The 16,589-nt window shown below is 43.5% G+C and overlaps 1 protein-coding gene across 6 annotated transcripts in view; it reads right to left on the bottom strand.

The window, feature by feature from the left end:
- The window catches only part of MYO9A (myosin IXA), a 1,236,948-nt gene that overhangs the window by 859,913 nt on the left and 360,446 nt on the right, over positions 1 to 16,589 (bottom strand). For all 6 annotated transcript variants that reach the window (XM_085643964.1, XM_085643968.1, XM_085643966.1 and 3 more), the window contains exon 5: positions 2,952 to 3,051. In XM_085643964.1, the coding sequence (XP_085500090.1) occupies positions 2,952 to 3,051 (100 nt within the window). The remainder of the gene's footprint in view (positions 1 to 2,951; positions 3,052 to 16,589) is intronic.

The following is a 16,589-nucleotide window of genomic DNA, read 5'->3' as shown; positions in this document are numbered from 1 at the left end:
GAATTCTCCAATAAAAGTTCTCTATGGTCTCTTGGCTTCCATGTACGTTTCTATTCTAAAACAACATCAAGATTTAAATTCTCGAATGGACACCATACACCTCCTGATGGACTAATCAAATAAAAGAATGTTGATCTCTTTCAAATTAATGGCCAGTTGGATCTCCTCCGCATAACTGACAAGGATGTCAAGTATTCTGGCAAACTGATCTTAATTGTTGGCTCTGTGTTAAAGAAGAGTAGTCTCTTGTCATACTGGCTATCAACAGCAAGCTAGCCTGGCTGATGAGGGCTGTTAGCCCGAAACCAGTCCCAGGGTGCTTGTTTCCGGTCCAGGGAAGACATGGCTTGGCAGTTCGGGCAGGACTGTTCCCATGAGGCACAGGGTCAAGACTGATTTGCATATAGCTGTGTCTGAACTGGGGTGGCGAAGTGAGCTAAAGAACGATCAGGGATTCAACCCACATCTGTGACGGAGGGTGAGTGTCAGAAAAGTTTCAGCGCTCCGTCCATCATCTCCTTGCGTTTGATTAGTTCGCCCCAAGTTGGCAGGTTATGCCCAGACGTGTGTCCCTTGCTCACTTTGCCACTGGATTCAAGCTAGCCTGGCTGATGAGGGCTGTTAGCCCGAAACCGCTCCCAGGATGCTTGTTTCCGGCCCAGGGAAGACATGGCTTGGCAGTTCAGGCTGGATTGTTCCCATGAGGCGCAGGGTCAAGACTGATTTGCATATAGCTGTGTCTGAACTGGGGTGGCGAAGTGAGCTACAGAACGATGATGGATTTAACCCAGATCTGAGACTGGGGGTGAGTATCTGAAAAGTTTCCATCATCTCCTTGTGTTTGCTTTATCAACAGCACTAGCCTGGTTGACCCAAGACACTAAACAGTGTCTTACTGTAAATCAGATCACCTACAAAGCCATTGATGTCATCTTTTCTAGACTTTCACCATGAGCAGGAATGCAGACAATGGCGCCCTTCTTCTGAGGGATATCTCTGGGTATCGCATGGGATCCTACCGCGTTCTAAGGCAGAGGCATTGCCTCCCCTGTCACTTTTTGTGATGTGCCATCCTGGTGGCAGCAATATACAGATGGATTTTCAAACATATGCTGCAACCTTAGAAAGGCAGATGAGCCCGGAAGACATCACTAACATTGTGTACATCTGTCCTTGACCTTTCACCACATCTGGCAAGTCACCTGAAAAAACATGTGGCATAGTGAATCACTGATCAAGTGTGAAGAGACCTATACCAGAAAAAGAGTATTAAATAAGACTTCTGTTTCAGTAAAAAAACAGAAAAGGTTAAAGTCTGATGCTTACATAGTAGAAGGTTGAAAGAAGCCAGAATTTCCCCCCAAAATGTTTTTTTGAGAATACGTCAGTTTTGTGTTCAATGGAGTGCAAAAATCAAAGTGGGTCATTGACTCTGCAGCCTTTGGATAGTTAAAACAGTAGGGTCAAATTTCTCCCAGTGGGGTTTAATGCCTATGGGTCTCTGTCACTTCTTTGTTTTTTCTTTGAGAGGAGTTGGCCTGGCGGCTAGGGCGCTCGACCTCGGAAACTAGGTTCGAGTCTCCATAATGACGCTGAACATCCTTTGATTCTGGGCAAATCACTTAATCTCCCGGTGCCTAACAAAAAATGAATGCGTGTCCTCGTATAACATAACTGGTGCTATGTAAAGCGCTCTGATACCCGATTGGATTTGGGTCAAGATCGCGCTATATAAAATAAAAAAAACTCTGGAAAGAGGTCAGAAGAGGACACGTTTCCCTAACATATGTACCTTATGAAGCAAACTAGCATCTCCGAAGGGATGTGTTTAAACAATGGAAATGTGAATGTGCACTTTAAATGCGTTAAAATATGTTGCACATAACAGAAGATCTACTGTTTATAAATAGGAAAGAAAATGTCATGATGGAGAATAAGGGTTCCTGGTTTATGGTAATCTATTTTTATTCCGTATGTTGAAGTGTGTAAATATTCACCCGGAAAGGTAAACATTGGAAAGTCACGTATGGTATCGATTTAAAACTTACACAAACACCTCTCTCTCTATTCAAGAAATTGCAGGGTTCAATTAAAACAGGGAACACTGGCACACCGTATACTACTACTCCCGTAGAACACAGCCAGAATCCACTATTAACAAAAGCGAGGCTCCATCAGTCCAAATCGATCCACAAACAGCACATTCTTATAGTCACGCAAAACGAATGCTGCAACAGAGTCGTCTGAAACATTACTTCATCATAATTTCATTGTCAGTCTATACAAAGTGCGAACACATAGGAAATAAATACATGTCTAGCCATGTTCAGTGTCTGTGCCATCAGTTGGTTTACTCTCTAGAACATAATACTGCTTGAAAGCGGGGGGGAGGGAGGGGATGGAGGCACCATTCTCTTTTTGAAAACTGCATACTTGAGCATTTCTGTGTAAATAGCAGCCGAAAGCCCACAGCACATGAAATGCAGCTGTGTTACGTTGTTAAATGAAAGTTCATGCAATCGGTTAGTGAGCGTAAGAGCTCTGGCATGGCCACCTCGTGCAGGGTCCTCCTTCGTTCGCCCCAATACGGGGTCGAGACAGCACAGCTGGGCGAGAAGGCAAAGGCAGCACGAACACTCTTCCCAATGAGTGAATACCAGATGCTGAGTACGGGGTCTTGTCTTGAGTTCTAGTTACAAGCCCTTAGATCTGCGGGTTTTAGGATCATGGGACCGCCCTGTCCTGGACGTCTGGGGCCCAGGCAAACTGACACAATGTTTGCAGTATCACAGCCAGACATGACGTAGGTCAGAACTTGTAGAGTAAAACAGGGAAGTAAATCTATTCGCATTTACATTCACCTTAGTAACATAACAGATAAACGATACTGGAAAGTATAAAGAAGCAATCATTCAAAGTATTTGGCCCGAAATGAAAACACCAACTTCTACCTGGTTGAGGTAATAATACTCTTCGGGCTTCTTGAGATGGAATGCCAACCTTTCCTCATCACTAGCACCCGCCAGGAGGTAATAGAACACATGGTAGTTCCTAGAAAACAAGAGCGTGTGTTACGTTTGTACAGAATTAAAAGTGACTCTGTGATCCTAAAAGAGCTGACTAACAGAGTAACAAAATAAAAGAAGAGCCCATGGGAATCAAAGTAAGAGGAATAACACAGAAATCAAAAAGTTACAACTACTGCCTCAGTTAATGTCCAATCATGAGATCAATTCACCTTTTTTTTTTTAATATTTATGGATTCTGAAATGTATAAAACTATTTAGTATTAACAAACAAGTTACTTGCCTTCAGTAACGCTCTTTGCGGTAGAGACTATATCCACAGATTCCTCACCTTTTGAATATTCCCCAGGCATCAGACTCAATACGGAAACTGTTTCGTAGTACCTCTGCTCACTGGACAGTGGCGCCGTGCAGCTTTGAACTGATGCTGTTCCACTACGGAAATGACGTAAGGGGCCTATAAAGGCACCACTCGCGCACACTAACATCAGTTGCTTTTGAGAATCTCCGTGGCTCCAGATGTGGAGCTACAAAAGAAATCGGCATATCAGATTGCAGATTCCACTAGAGACAAGGGGACTCTGATCGCCCCCTCTCCCAGGTGGCTGCCCCCACCCAGAAGCATTATACCACTCACCAATGTCAGTTCTGGGTGGGGAAGAAAGAGGAGATTGCACTGACGTAATTGCAGTCCAGATGCCACCACTGCAGATCTTTTGCAGTCTCCTCCAAGATCTGAACATGGTCAGAGATCTCCTTTTGATGTTGGGCCCACTGGGACTTTAGATTCCACTGCAGATCCAGCATACAACCACCATGCTCGGCCAGCTGGATGCAGGAGGACATCCTCAGAGTCTACCTCATCGAAATCCAGGACCAAGACTAAAAGCTCAGGGTAATAACCTGGCTGTCCTGGACTCTCTTTCCCAGGGGAAAGGCACAAAACAGAACCATATCCAGAATGTTCGGATGAAGACGCACATCTGGGAAGGAGTCAGGTGTGACTTCAACACGTTTATAGTGAACCCCAAAGATGACAGGAGTTTTGCTATAGCCTGGAGGTGGTTGACAAACGCCTGGGGCAAGCCGCTTTCAAAAAGCTAGTTGTCAGGATAGGGGAAAACTGACACTCCTGACCTCCAAAGGTGTGCTGCTGCCACCTCGATCACTTTCGTGAACACCCCGAGGGGTGCTGGTGAGACCAAAGGGGAGCACAGTGAACTGTAAAGCTCCTCTCCCACCATGAACTACAGATAGCGCTGATGGGCTCGCAGGACAGGAATATGGAAACAGAAGCCCAATATTTCCAATGCCACCATCCAGTTTCCAGTGTCGAGGGTAGACTAGGCCTGTCCAGGGTGAGCATTTTGAATTTCTTCTTCAAGAGAAAGAGAATGAAGGTGCGCAGATCTAGAGTAGGTGAAGACCTCCGTCCTTCTTGGGCACCAAAAAGTAGCAGGAATAACAGCCTCTTACTACTTCTGGCGTTGGAACCCGTTCAATAGCCCATTTGGCCTAAAGTTAGATGTGGAAGGAACGGTGGAGACCAAAAGAAGGGTAAGGTGTAGCCTTTGTGAACAACTCGGGGGGCCCACCTGTCTCATGTGATCGCTTGCCAGACCAGATAGAATCCATGAATTCTGCCTGGATGTCACCCTGTAGAGGTAAACTAAAGGGGCCTTGGAGGTGGTGCTGCGCGGGATGGATTTAGCGGCACGATGACCATGGCTGCGGGGGCAGTGGGGACTACGACCTCGCCTACAAAACTGCTGTGTTCCATGTTGGGGCGGGATAGGCTGCGGTAGGAAATACCTCTGCCGAAGCCACTAAAGGAACACTGGAAGTGTTGCTGGTGAGACTGAGTGGAAAGGCCCAGAAAACGGTTAGTAGCCCTACTTTCTTTAAATCGCCCGAAGCCTGAGTCAGCCTTGTTCCCAAAAATCGAGTGGTATGTCTATAAGGGAGGACTGGACATCGCCTGAGAACCCAGTGGATTGTAGCCACACATAACGACAAATGGCAACACTAGTGCCTATGGTCCAATCAACTGAGCCTGAGGTGTCCAAGCAAGAAAGAATCTTAAACTGGGCTGCATAACGACCATCCTGTATGGCCTGTGAGCGAACAGGCCTAACATTTCGGTGAGGTGTCCAGCCCACAAGCATCCTGCCAGTCCTCATACCAACTGACGACAGCATAGGGCTAAGCAAACTCATCAGCCTGATCAGGAAAGTTGTAGTCTACACCAAAAAGAAAATGTAACGAGAGATGCCTGCTTGGTGGTGAGAACAGAAACGGTTCACTGACAAAATTTCGACTAGTAAAACATCGACTTACAAAAAATATCTAGACAAAAATATTGACTACAAATATATCGACTACCTATACTTAAAAAGGTAAGTACAAACATATGTATTAAAAAATATCCTTTACAACAATATAGCTGTATTAAATTTGATTTATAAATATATACAAATTAAAATCTTTAAAAAAAGATATTAAATTCTAACAAATTTAATAAAAAATATATTTAATATATATTTGAACAAATATAACAAATAAGTTGCTTTCAAAAAGTTAAGCACACATGCATATATACATATATGTTAACACCTATTAAAAAAAAACTTCAACTACTATTTTTAAATTGTATTATGATTAAAAATATTCAAGAAAATAATCTATATAAATATATATATATATACACATATATATATCTATATATATATACACACACACATAAATAGACCAAAAACATAAAATATTTAAAAAGCAAACAACTTTAATTAAAACTGAAAAGTAAACATCATACATTTTTTATAATTTCATAAAAATAATTTACAAACAAAAATCATTAACAGTTAAAAATATTGTTCTTCTAAACAGAATTTTATCAATTAAAACATATACATTTCCCACTACAATTGAAACAAAGAAACACATTCTTATAATAACAAATTTACTACTCCCACCTCACACAACAGAAATACAATTTACATCTCACAAACGTATAATTTACTGCTCTCACTACAATGAATACAGAATTAGATCAATTATATTGCAGAGTACTAAAATGTCCTATTCCAACTACAATGAATACAACACTAGTAAAAGATTAAGACTGCAGAGAAATAAAATGTAATATTCCCACTCCAATAATTGAACAGTAGGGAAAGTGTTTAATTGTGGAGGGGTAAAATGCAATATTCCTACTCCAATGAGTGCAACAGTAGGGAAAGTGTTGGACTGCAGAGGGGAAAATTTCATATACCCACTCCAGTCAGTGCAATAGTAGGGAAAGTGTTGGATTAAGGAGAGATAAAATATATTATTCCCACCCCAATGAGTGCAACAGTATGAAAAGTGTTGAACTGTAGTGGTGTACAATGTAATAGTCCTACTCCAGTCAATGCAAAAGTAGGGAGAGTGTTGGATTGCAGAGGGGCAAAATTTACTATTCCCACTCCAGTCAGTGAAACAGTAGGAAAAGTGTTGGATTGAGGAAGGAAACAAAATAATATTCCCACTGCAGTCAGTACCACCTTAGAAACAAACAAATTCTCTACAAAGCAATAAAAAAAAATCAAAAACAAACAAATTAAAATATTAAAAAACAAATATATTTCATATAATACGTTTTTTACACAATTTTAAATACATGCCATAATTACAAACATTAAAAATAAAACCCAAAAATAATTGTCAAATATTTTTTTTATAAATTATTTATTAATAAAAAAATAATTGATAATACATTTTTTCTTTTTAGTTACCTCCCACCATATACCCCTACAAATTTACAACCAACACCTTAAACTAAACTTAAGCTAATTATTTACACTATTAACACAAATATTTATCAACATATTATCAATAATTAAATATTTCCAACAATTTTACTTTCCTTAATATACCCCCACAAAATATAACACACTTCTAAAATGTAATAAAAACGTAATTACACAATTAATTGAAATATATTGATTATTTAAATTAACTTCCCACCCTGTACTGCTATAAACCCTACAACCCACACCAAAAATTAAAAAGATTTACTCACACAATTAACATAATTATCAATTAAATTTACATTAAACAATTATTAATTGATTACAATTAAATTACTTCCCAACCTGTACCCCAATAAACCCCACAACGCACATATAAAATGTACATTAAAAATCTTTCCACTATTAATTAAATTAACAATTGATTTTTAATTAAAATTAAATTACTACCCTCCCTAAACACATATAAACCCCATAATCCACACATTAAATTTACTTCCGACCCTGGACCCCAGACACCCACAACCCGCTTTGTTACTAAAATAAATTACTTACATTAAAGTTAATAACTACTAAAAAATGTATAAATATATTACAAAACAAAATAATTGACAGTATTTGAAGTAGTCTCACACCAACCAAAGTTACAAGAAAAAGTTTTGAATAAGGTATTTTGGGTATTGTCATTGTACCCGACCCTGAAGGTATAATTGCAGAAATTATTCAAGTGGGTTTGCACCAGAATTGCCTTGAAATATTCTCTTTAGATCTGTTGAATATTATTTTAACAATCCGTACACAGAAGCTCATGCATCACGTGTCATTAACCACCAGCTGCAGAATGTATTTTTAACAAAGGCCATGATTTAGCACAGCACAGGAAGGTAACTTACTGTACTCTGTTGTGTTGTTATTTCCCTTCCAAAGTAGTTGGGGCTCAGATTTAACTTCTCTTGTACCAGTCAAAGGAGGAGAGGAGGCAGCAACTAATGCCTGGCAACACCTCAAGTAAACATCCTTTGGGGATCTTTCTGGGCAAAACCCCTTCCTTGTTCATGTCCAACAAGTGTCTGCAGTTGATATATGCCCTTCTCAGCCTGCCCAAGATTCAGTAGAAGGAGTATGAAACTTGGGAACAGCCTTATATTTTCTAGTACTGTACGACTTTGAAAATCATGAGACTATCAACCTGGCATAATTGTCTATATTTGCTTTCTCATGTTCGTAGCGACCACCATAAATTAAAAATATTTGGAAACTCTAAATGTTTTTATCATTGCCGGCCAGGTACAACTATTAAAACTTCACAAACATTTTAATTATACAAGGTCTTCTTTCAGCTTAAGAACAATATTGTCTAGGCTGAAAGATGGCAAGAAAAATTTCAGGATTTAAGTGAAACTCAGTATCTCTGGAATGAAACTAAGTGTGAAGGACAACCTTGTCGTTCTTCGAAGGCAATGTAAGGTTGTTAAAATGAAAGCTTGTATATAAAAAGCTATTCTTGCCCGAGGTTATTGATCCCAAAAAAGCCATCTATCATGTCAGTCTGAAATAGTTTATGCATGAGTGATATCAAGACCAGACTGGATAGCTATGTGGACAAGGTTTTGCCCTGTAAGTAAAGTTGGGGGGTACACTTAACAAGGACGAACTATCGGCCATAAATCATCATCAAATTATAGAATCAACTAATGTTCTAGACCAGTTTCTGGTGTCAGAAGGGATTTATTTCCCAATTACTTCACATAAGTTGTACATCATAATACAAATAACAAATATTAACATTAAGCACACACATTCAAATACAATTTAAATAATTGTTTTTATTTAGTATATAAAAGTACTCATTCTCACAAAGTACTTTGCATCCGCAACCAAAATCCAGGTATCAACAAGTGATAGTCCAAAGAGAAAAACAAATTTACAGAATAAGTATTGAACTCAAATGAACAGTAAATTATGACAATGTTTTAGGATGCTTTTGAGAATCTATTAAAATAAATATAAATCTCTCCTCTGTTTGGTCAGTAATTCATTTAAAACTGAAAGTGTTGAGACCTTGTTAGTCACTCAATTATCCATACAGGGTACCTCTGGGGCGATCCAGTTCGTAGAACATACACTCATCAGCTGTATAATGTAAACTATTCTATGGAGGTTTTTATCAGGACTGGTGTGATCTCAGAAGGCAATTCATCCAGGTTCCTCTAATCTTGGTGCACTAAATTTCAGAGCATTTCACACTGATATTGTTAATGGCATCACAAGGACGACATTATGAGACCAATTGCTGCCCTGTTACTTTATCCTGTTTGTAGTGTGCCGGAGAAATTTGGCAGGCGCTCTGTAGAAACTCTGCCTTCCAAAATACTCTAGCCAATCATACACGTACAAAACAGATACGATACATCGAGAAGCTTCTTTTCTGCTCCAGGGGTGTGTGTCACTCACACACACACGCACGTTCTGGCAGAATTTAAACACACAAGAGTTTAGACTACGTTTACTACGTGCTACACATGTTTTCAACCGGGCTGTTTCTAATCTCTTTATTAACTTACAGAAGATAAAACAAAAACAGTTTCCACCACATTTTGAGAGAAAGTGAAATAATTAATATATGATGATTTGGTGTTGTCTGGCCTTACGCCAGTACAAATTCAGAGATTTTTAGATGTACTGTATAGCTATAATAAGGATAACTTAAACCAGGACAGCTAATGGTGACCTTGCACAATGTTTGGAATCGAAGACATGGTTGAAAGGAAAGCTAGCAGGTGTTCACATCATTTTGAGTTACAGTCCCAGTGACAGCTGCAGTGGAGGCATGTATGCCCAGTTGGCAGCTTTCCTTTGCCTCCATTTGCCGCATAAAACATGAAAGGACTGGGTGTGGCCTAGCCGCCGAAGATGGGCAAGCTTTGATGAGGCTCCACCATCAAACCCTGTACGTCTGTCCCTCATCCGTAGTTCCTGGGCACCATCGCACCGTCGTGTCCCGGTACTCACGTGGCAAGCGGTGAAGAAAGCGGCAGACCATTTTGGCGGCCTGGACTGCCCCAACATTCCCAGTGATCGGAGCAGTGTCTTCCCACAAAAAGAGGAGACCCTGGAGATCACGAAACGGGGTCACCCTGAGGGCCAGTGGCCAAGGAGGAGCTGGGGCTCCTAACCATGAAGAGGCACACGGTTCGTCAGCCCCCAACCGGAGGCCCTAAGTAATGCAGAAGGGAATGGAGAAGAGGTGGCCACTGTAGGGAAGAAGGCTTCCTGGGACACTTGATCATCCGGGCAATTGTGGATCTGCCAAGCTGCCCTGGGCAGTACTTCTCCCCTCGGTATGGGGAGACTCCTTTCTGTGGACCTTTACAATGGGCACATCCCTCCTGGGAGAGGCATAGGATCACCCCCCTCATTTGGGAACTCACAGCATTCTGCTGGCCATAGTATCTCGGAGTCAGCCAGAGGCCCTGTATGGGATTCCCTATTTGCACTGTTGGGGTTTTGTTTTTGTTCGGAATCTGCCTTTCTGGCACCAGGAAAGGGCCATCTCTGCGACATATGCGTCAGGTTTTGGGTATTGGGTAGGATGGGTGAGGACGCTTTTAGTTATATTACAATGTTCTTGTTATATAGGAGGCGGCGGACGCCCCCTTCAGCTCTCTCCCCCCGGTCTCCTACCGTATTGATACCCCCTCCTACTCACGCTTACTGACAAGAGTAGACAGCCCCCGGAGCACCCCCTGCAGACTGTCTCCTCAATAAAGTTAAGAGAGCCGCTGTCCTCCAGACAGCCAAAAGGTTGCAAGCAGGCATTCTATTCCTGCAAGAGACTCACTTATTTGGTAACAAGGTCCCCTTTCCTGCTTGCTATGAGTTCACTCAAATATTCCACTCAGGGTTCATCTAGGGCTCCAGAGGCATGGCCATTGTGATTAAAAATAAGGTGCCGTTCATGGTACGGAAACAGTGGAACAATATCTGGGGTAAGTAGGTAGCGTTTAGTGGTATTTTACATGATCAACCCCAAGCACTGAATGCATCTACACCCCACCACTATTGACTCCTATCTTCTTAGACAGCATCTCTAATTTAGTGGGTGACCTTCTGGACCATGTACTGGTAGTAGTAGGAGACTGGAATGGAGTGATGAGAGAGACAAAAGTTGATTCCGGGGCGGGACTGGGATGACCACCCACCGCTCTCCACTGACACCGTTCGTAAAAGCCCTGGTCTCTGTGACGCTTGGCGTCTCTTGCACCCTTCGAAGCCTGAATTTACTTTCCACTTGGGGTGCCTTTCCTACCCCAGTTGACATGCAGAGAGTTATGGGTAGGCCATATGCATGCCCAGGGGCTCTCCAACCATTCCCTAATATAGATACACATCAACGTGGGGCACACAAGAACGCCAGCTTTTATTTCTCGCAGAACTGCGAGTCAGTTTTCTCCCCCGTGGTCCTGTGGGAGGCCTTCCAGGCCACCCTGAGAGGAATCATCATCAGCTACTCCACGGGGAGAAACTCCGGAAGTTGCAGCAGATAAACAAGGAGGCCAAAGTACAGCTCCTTGAGCACAGATTTTGTACCGCCCCCAAATTTTTGATCCATAGGGAACTCTTGTACACTCAGAAACTGCTGCAGTAAACACTCCTGGATGAGGCCAGAAATATCTGGATGGCATCGCAGGCCCGTATCTATCAATGGGGCGACAAATGCAGTAAGTTACTGCACCGTCTTTTCTACAATATTCGTCTACGCTCAGAATTCTGGCTTTAATTTGCCCGCATAGCAAACAGATTATGGGAGAGCAGGCAAATGCAAACCATCTTTCGCTGTACTACACCACCTTATAAGCACGCTGACCGATGCAATCCCCTGCTCTGATGGATAGCTTTTACGAGCGGTATCCCTTTGCACTCTCTTTGAGGAGAAGAGGCAGGTCCTCTAGAGGGATCAAACCGCAGGGGAATTGACATCGGCCCTTGCTCACTTACCATTGGGGAAGACCTCGGTCCCAATGGGTTCCCCCTAGAATTCTATAAAGCTTACATACATGACCTAAGCACAGCACTGGCACAGAAGTTAACCGAGGCTGTAGAGGCCCACAAACTTACACTGACCTGGGCAAATTCCTGGCCTTTGTCAAAATACTGATCTGACAGCCTCTGTATGGGAATGCGAGGCTTTATCTGCACTGTTACAGATTTCCCATCGCATACAACAGGGTTGACCCCTTTCTCCCCTACTCTCTGCCACAGTGATAGAGCCCCTCATGATTGGATGCGGCTAGATGCCCAGATATGTGGTTTTGAATGGGATGAGTGGCCCTCAAATAGAGTAGCCTCATATGCTGTAAATCTGTTGATCTTTCTGACTGACTCGTAGGCTTTAGGCCCCTGGATGCTTCAAATCCTGAGGAGTCTTTGGTAAAACATCAGGTCTTTATGTCAATAAAACTAAATCCACAATTTTGTCTTGCCAACACCTACCCTCAAAGTCTTGACTGGACCTCGGGCTTCCAGGTGGCTCTGCAGAGGTTCCGTTCCTTGGTGTGCATATTATGCCAACTGCTGCTGAGGTGTGGGGATATAACATTGAGCCGTGGCCAACCAGTTGAACTCAGACATTCAGACATGGTCAGCTCTTCTGCGGTCGCTATATTGAAGATGGTATCTCTCCTTCGGCTCTTATACCAATTGCAGAATTACCAGCACCCGACCTCCCTACACTGTCGGATAAATGGGATGCTCCAGATTTCCTGTGGAATGAGGGGCTCACACAATTAGACCTGGCTTTAAGCCTACATATGACAGCAGCATTGGGGCAGCCAACATCGAAACGTATTATCGGGCATCCCACCTACTCATAATCAAGTGGCTCTTATACACAGAGCACGACGCGGCATACACAGTTGAAAATTGGCACTTCACAGCACTTTCATTCTACCTTACTTGTAAGGGGTCACAGTGCCAAGGGCTCTCCCGCTGTGACGAAGGTTGTTGTATGCCTGTGGAGGACCGCCTCGCGGTGCACCAGGGCACACCAGGGGTTGACCGAGCAGACTCTTCTATGGATTGGTACGGCCATGGCACAAGTGGGTAAATTAGAGGGGTTCTGGAGATGGGACATCATTGGAATTTCTAACGTCTGAGATGTCACTGACGGTCCTACCCTCAAATCCTACTAAACCCTATGATTTGAATATGACCAACACCGTAGTCCATTATTCCGGTGCCTCCAGTTCCAACACTCTTTAACCCCAAATATTCAAAGACTAGTGGACTTACTAGAGCTAATCCACTAGAAGGGAAGCCACTAACAGGGCCACTGGTGGACCATGGAGTAGCCCAGATCTACCACACAATTACACACCACACAAGACACTGTTGGGGCCCTTCACGCAGCTTAGGCGCAGGATTTAGGCCAACGCTCAGACGAAGAATGGACGGACGCATTGGCTTCCCCAAGACTCTTCGCAGACGTGGCCAGGTTGAGGCTGGTACAGCTGAAATATCTCCAAATGGTGCACGGCGTGTGGAATTTAATAAAATATCTACTGGGGCAGGTTACTTCATAAATCTACTAGCTCTGTAACACAATCCACTTGTCCCTTTTGTGCCATGTGAGGCGGCAACAAATTACGCAGCAATCTCATTATATAAGTTCTGATATAGCCGCTCTGATTATGCCAGGGATCATACCATAGTAGTGTTTGAATACTAGTAATTCCCTTATGTTGCTATGTTTCTGCATGTCTACATACTGGGGCTGGAGATAGTGGTAAGAAATAGTTCCTGGGTTGGAATGCCCTTTTTAGTATGTGCAAACCTACTAACTTGCATGTTGTGAGGGTTTTCACCAACTCTTCTCTAATATTTTCCCACACTGAGAAAGGTTGGAAATTTACTCCTGACAGTGGCATGCATAAAACTTCTTCCAGGGATGGGGAAAAAAGTGGTTGGTGAAAAACTGAACTTGGAAACATTCAGATTTTCACATGAGCAAATCTACACAAGCATATTTGCTTATACTAAAATGCAGTTCACAAATATTTTCTGGGAGTACAATTCCTTGGCCTACTTCTATAAATTCTTGTGAATTCACGGAAACTGTACATATGCACTTAATGCAAGGATACATACCATGGATGCACTTTTGAAACTTTCTTTAATAATTGGGCCTCTAATTAGGCCTGGCGTTAACCATTACCTTTTTGTGTTTTTTAAAATTCTGTCCGTCTCTCTCTAATAGCTGGCTTCACTGTGACTCTTTTCTAATGAGCATATTGGCACACTAAGTAGTTCTGATCGGTGCCCAGAACCGCTGTGGCAATGTGTGTTTTTGAGGCCAAAAACAATTTTTGATTTTGCCAATGCTTGTTAGGATGGTGAGGGCCCAGCAGCTCCAACACTGATGAGGTTTTACAAAAACCATGCCTAAACAAGTCACGCATTCAGAAAACTAAAAGGCTGACCACCAATTTCAAGCCCACTAGCTTTGCCAATGCATGTTTATTTTTGTATCCCATAATCGTATTTAACCCTTTCGGTGCTCATGAACCATTCCATCATGAGGACAGTGGCAGGAAATCCCTCTGCTGTAAACAGCAGAGGGATTTCCTTTTTTTTTTTGTGCCTCGGGAGGTGGGGAAGAGCTACCCCAACCTCCCGAGGCCAATCCCTGGTTTTCAAAGTAATGACGATCGTGCGCATGGCACGCTGTCGTCATTACATTGAAAACAAAACAGAAATTGAGCTTCAGTTTCGTGTTTCAGTGCTCGTGGGGCTATCTCAGCCCCCCGAGCACCGAAACAGTTGGGAGAGGTATTGTTGGAAAGGGGGGAATCTCCCCTTTCCAATGGTACCCTTCCCCAGTGGATCCCTGCTAGGGCAACACCCCAGGAGGGTGATCCCCAAACAGGGATCCAACCACTAGCGCCAGGGAGGGGGGAGCGGCCCTTTGGGCAGCGGCATTTGCTCCCCCAATTGTGTTTTGGGCATACCCCCCTGGGGATGCCAGGAATTTCTTTTAGGCAAATGAAATTAGGGTGGGGGCTGCCCAAAACAGGCATGCCAATGCCCCCTCCCCCAAACAAAAAAATACAGAGTTTCTGCCCCCCCCCCCCCCGAGGGGCAGATGGGGGCAGTAGCCAGGGATTTTTTTCCCGCAACTCTACTTAGGGTGGGGGCTGCCCAAAACGGGCATGTCAATGCCCCCACCCCCCCAAAAAATTTTTTTTTGCATAAACAGTTGATGGACAGAATGCAGAACAATGTCATACATTCACCCCAGTCCAGAAATCTGGGCCTAAATCCATTGTTTTTTTGCTCACCATGTCATTCCAGTTTGAACCCAGCCATATGCAAATCAGTCTTGACCATGTGCCTCATGGGAACAGTCCAGCCCAAACTGCCAAACCAGGTCCACCCTGGACTGGAAACAAGCATCCTAGGACCCGTTTCGGGGTTTCACCCCTCTTCAGCCAGGATAGCTTGATTCCAGTGGCTTGGAGAGCACGGACCCACGCCTGGGCATACCCGTCCCACTCGGGGTGACAAATGCAAAACAAGGGATTTTTTGGGGGCAATTTTACTTAGGGTGGGGGCTGCCCAAAATGGGCATGCCAGTGCCCCCACCCCCCACCAAAAGTACAGCCTTTCTGCCCCCCTTGGGGGGCAGAAGCCCCCAATCTGTCCCCCACGGGAGTTGGGGGTGAAGCCCACTAGTCGCCAGGGATTTATTTTGGGCAATTGAAATTAGGGTGGGGCCTGCCCAAAACGGGCATGTCAATGCCCCCACCCCCCTAAAAAAATAATGACAGCCTTTCTGCCACCCCTGGGGGGCAGATGGGGGCAGCAGCCCCCAATCTGCCCCTCCCGGGGGCAGAAAGCACACTAGAAACAAAGGATTTTTTTTTGTATTCATGTAGGGGTGTGGGCTGCTCAAAATGAGCATGATAAAACAAAATGTGTCAACCTGGTGATGCCACAACTTTCGCACACAAAAATGTGTGGAAAAGATGATTTTTTCAGCTAAATTTCATGTTTCCAGGGGATTCTGGGCAAGAAAACGTTGGGGGATACACACAAGCCATACCTCCCTGGAATCCCCCGGGTGTCTAGTTTTAAAACATGTCTAGGTTTCCCTAGGTGCTGGCAGAGCTAGGGTTCAAAATCTACAGCTAGGCACTCTGCAAAAAAGGGTCAGTTTTCACTGTGAAAATGTGGTGTGTCCACGTTGCGTTTTGGGCCGTTTCCTGTCGCGTGCACTAGGACTACCCACACAAGTGAGGTACCATTGTTCTCGGAAGACTTTGGGGGACGCGGGGTGGGTGGAATTTTGGGGATCCGCGCAGATTCCAGAACTTTCCACCACAGAAATGTTAGGAAAATGATTTTGACAAATTTTGAGGTTTGCAAGGGATTCTGGGTAACAGAACCTGGTGAGAGCAAGTCAAGTCACCTCATCCTAGATTCCCCTGGGTGTCTACTTTTCAAAAATGCATTGGTTTGCTAGGTTTCCCTAGGTGCCGGCAGAGCTAGGGTTCAAAATCTACAGCTAGGCACTTTGCAAAGAAAGGTTCAGTTTTTACTGTAAAAATAAAGTGTTTCCACATTGCGTTTTGGACCGTTTCCTGTCGCAGGCACGAGGCCTACCCACACAAGTGAGGTACCATTTTTATTGGGAGGCTTAAGGTAACACAGGAGCAACTGTTATTACCTATTGACTTTTGATGCATTTCTGCCTTCCAAATGAAAGACAATGTGTAAA

The sequence above is a fragment of the Triturus cristatus genome, chromosome 3_1 (assembly GCF_964204655.1).
Source record: "Triturus cristatus chromosome 3_1, aTriCri1.1, whole genome shotgun sequence".
NCBI classification, from domain to species: Eukaryota; Metazoa; Chordata; class Amphibia; order Caudata; family Salamandridae; genus Triturus; species Triturus cristatus.
The sequence above is the reverse complement of the archived record's forward strand: the minus strand, read 5'-3'. Positions and strand labels throughout refer to the sequence as shown.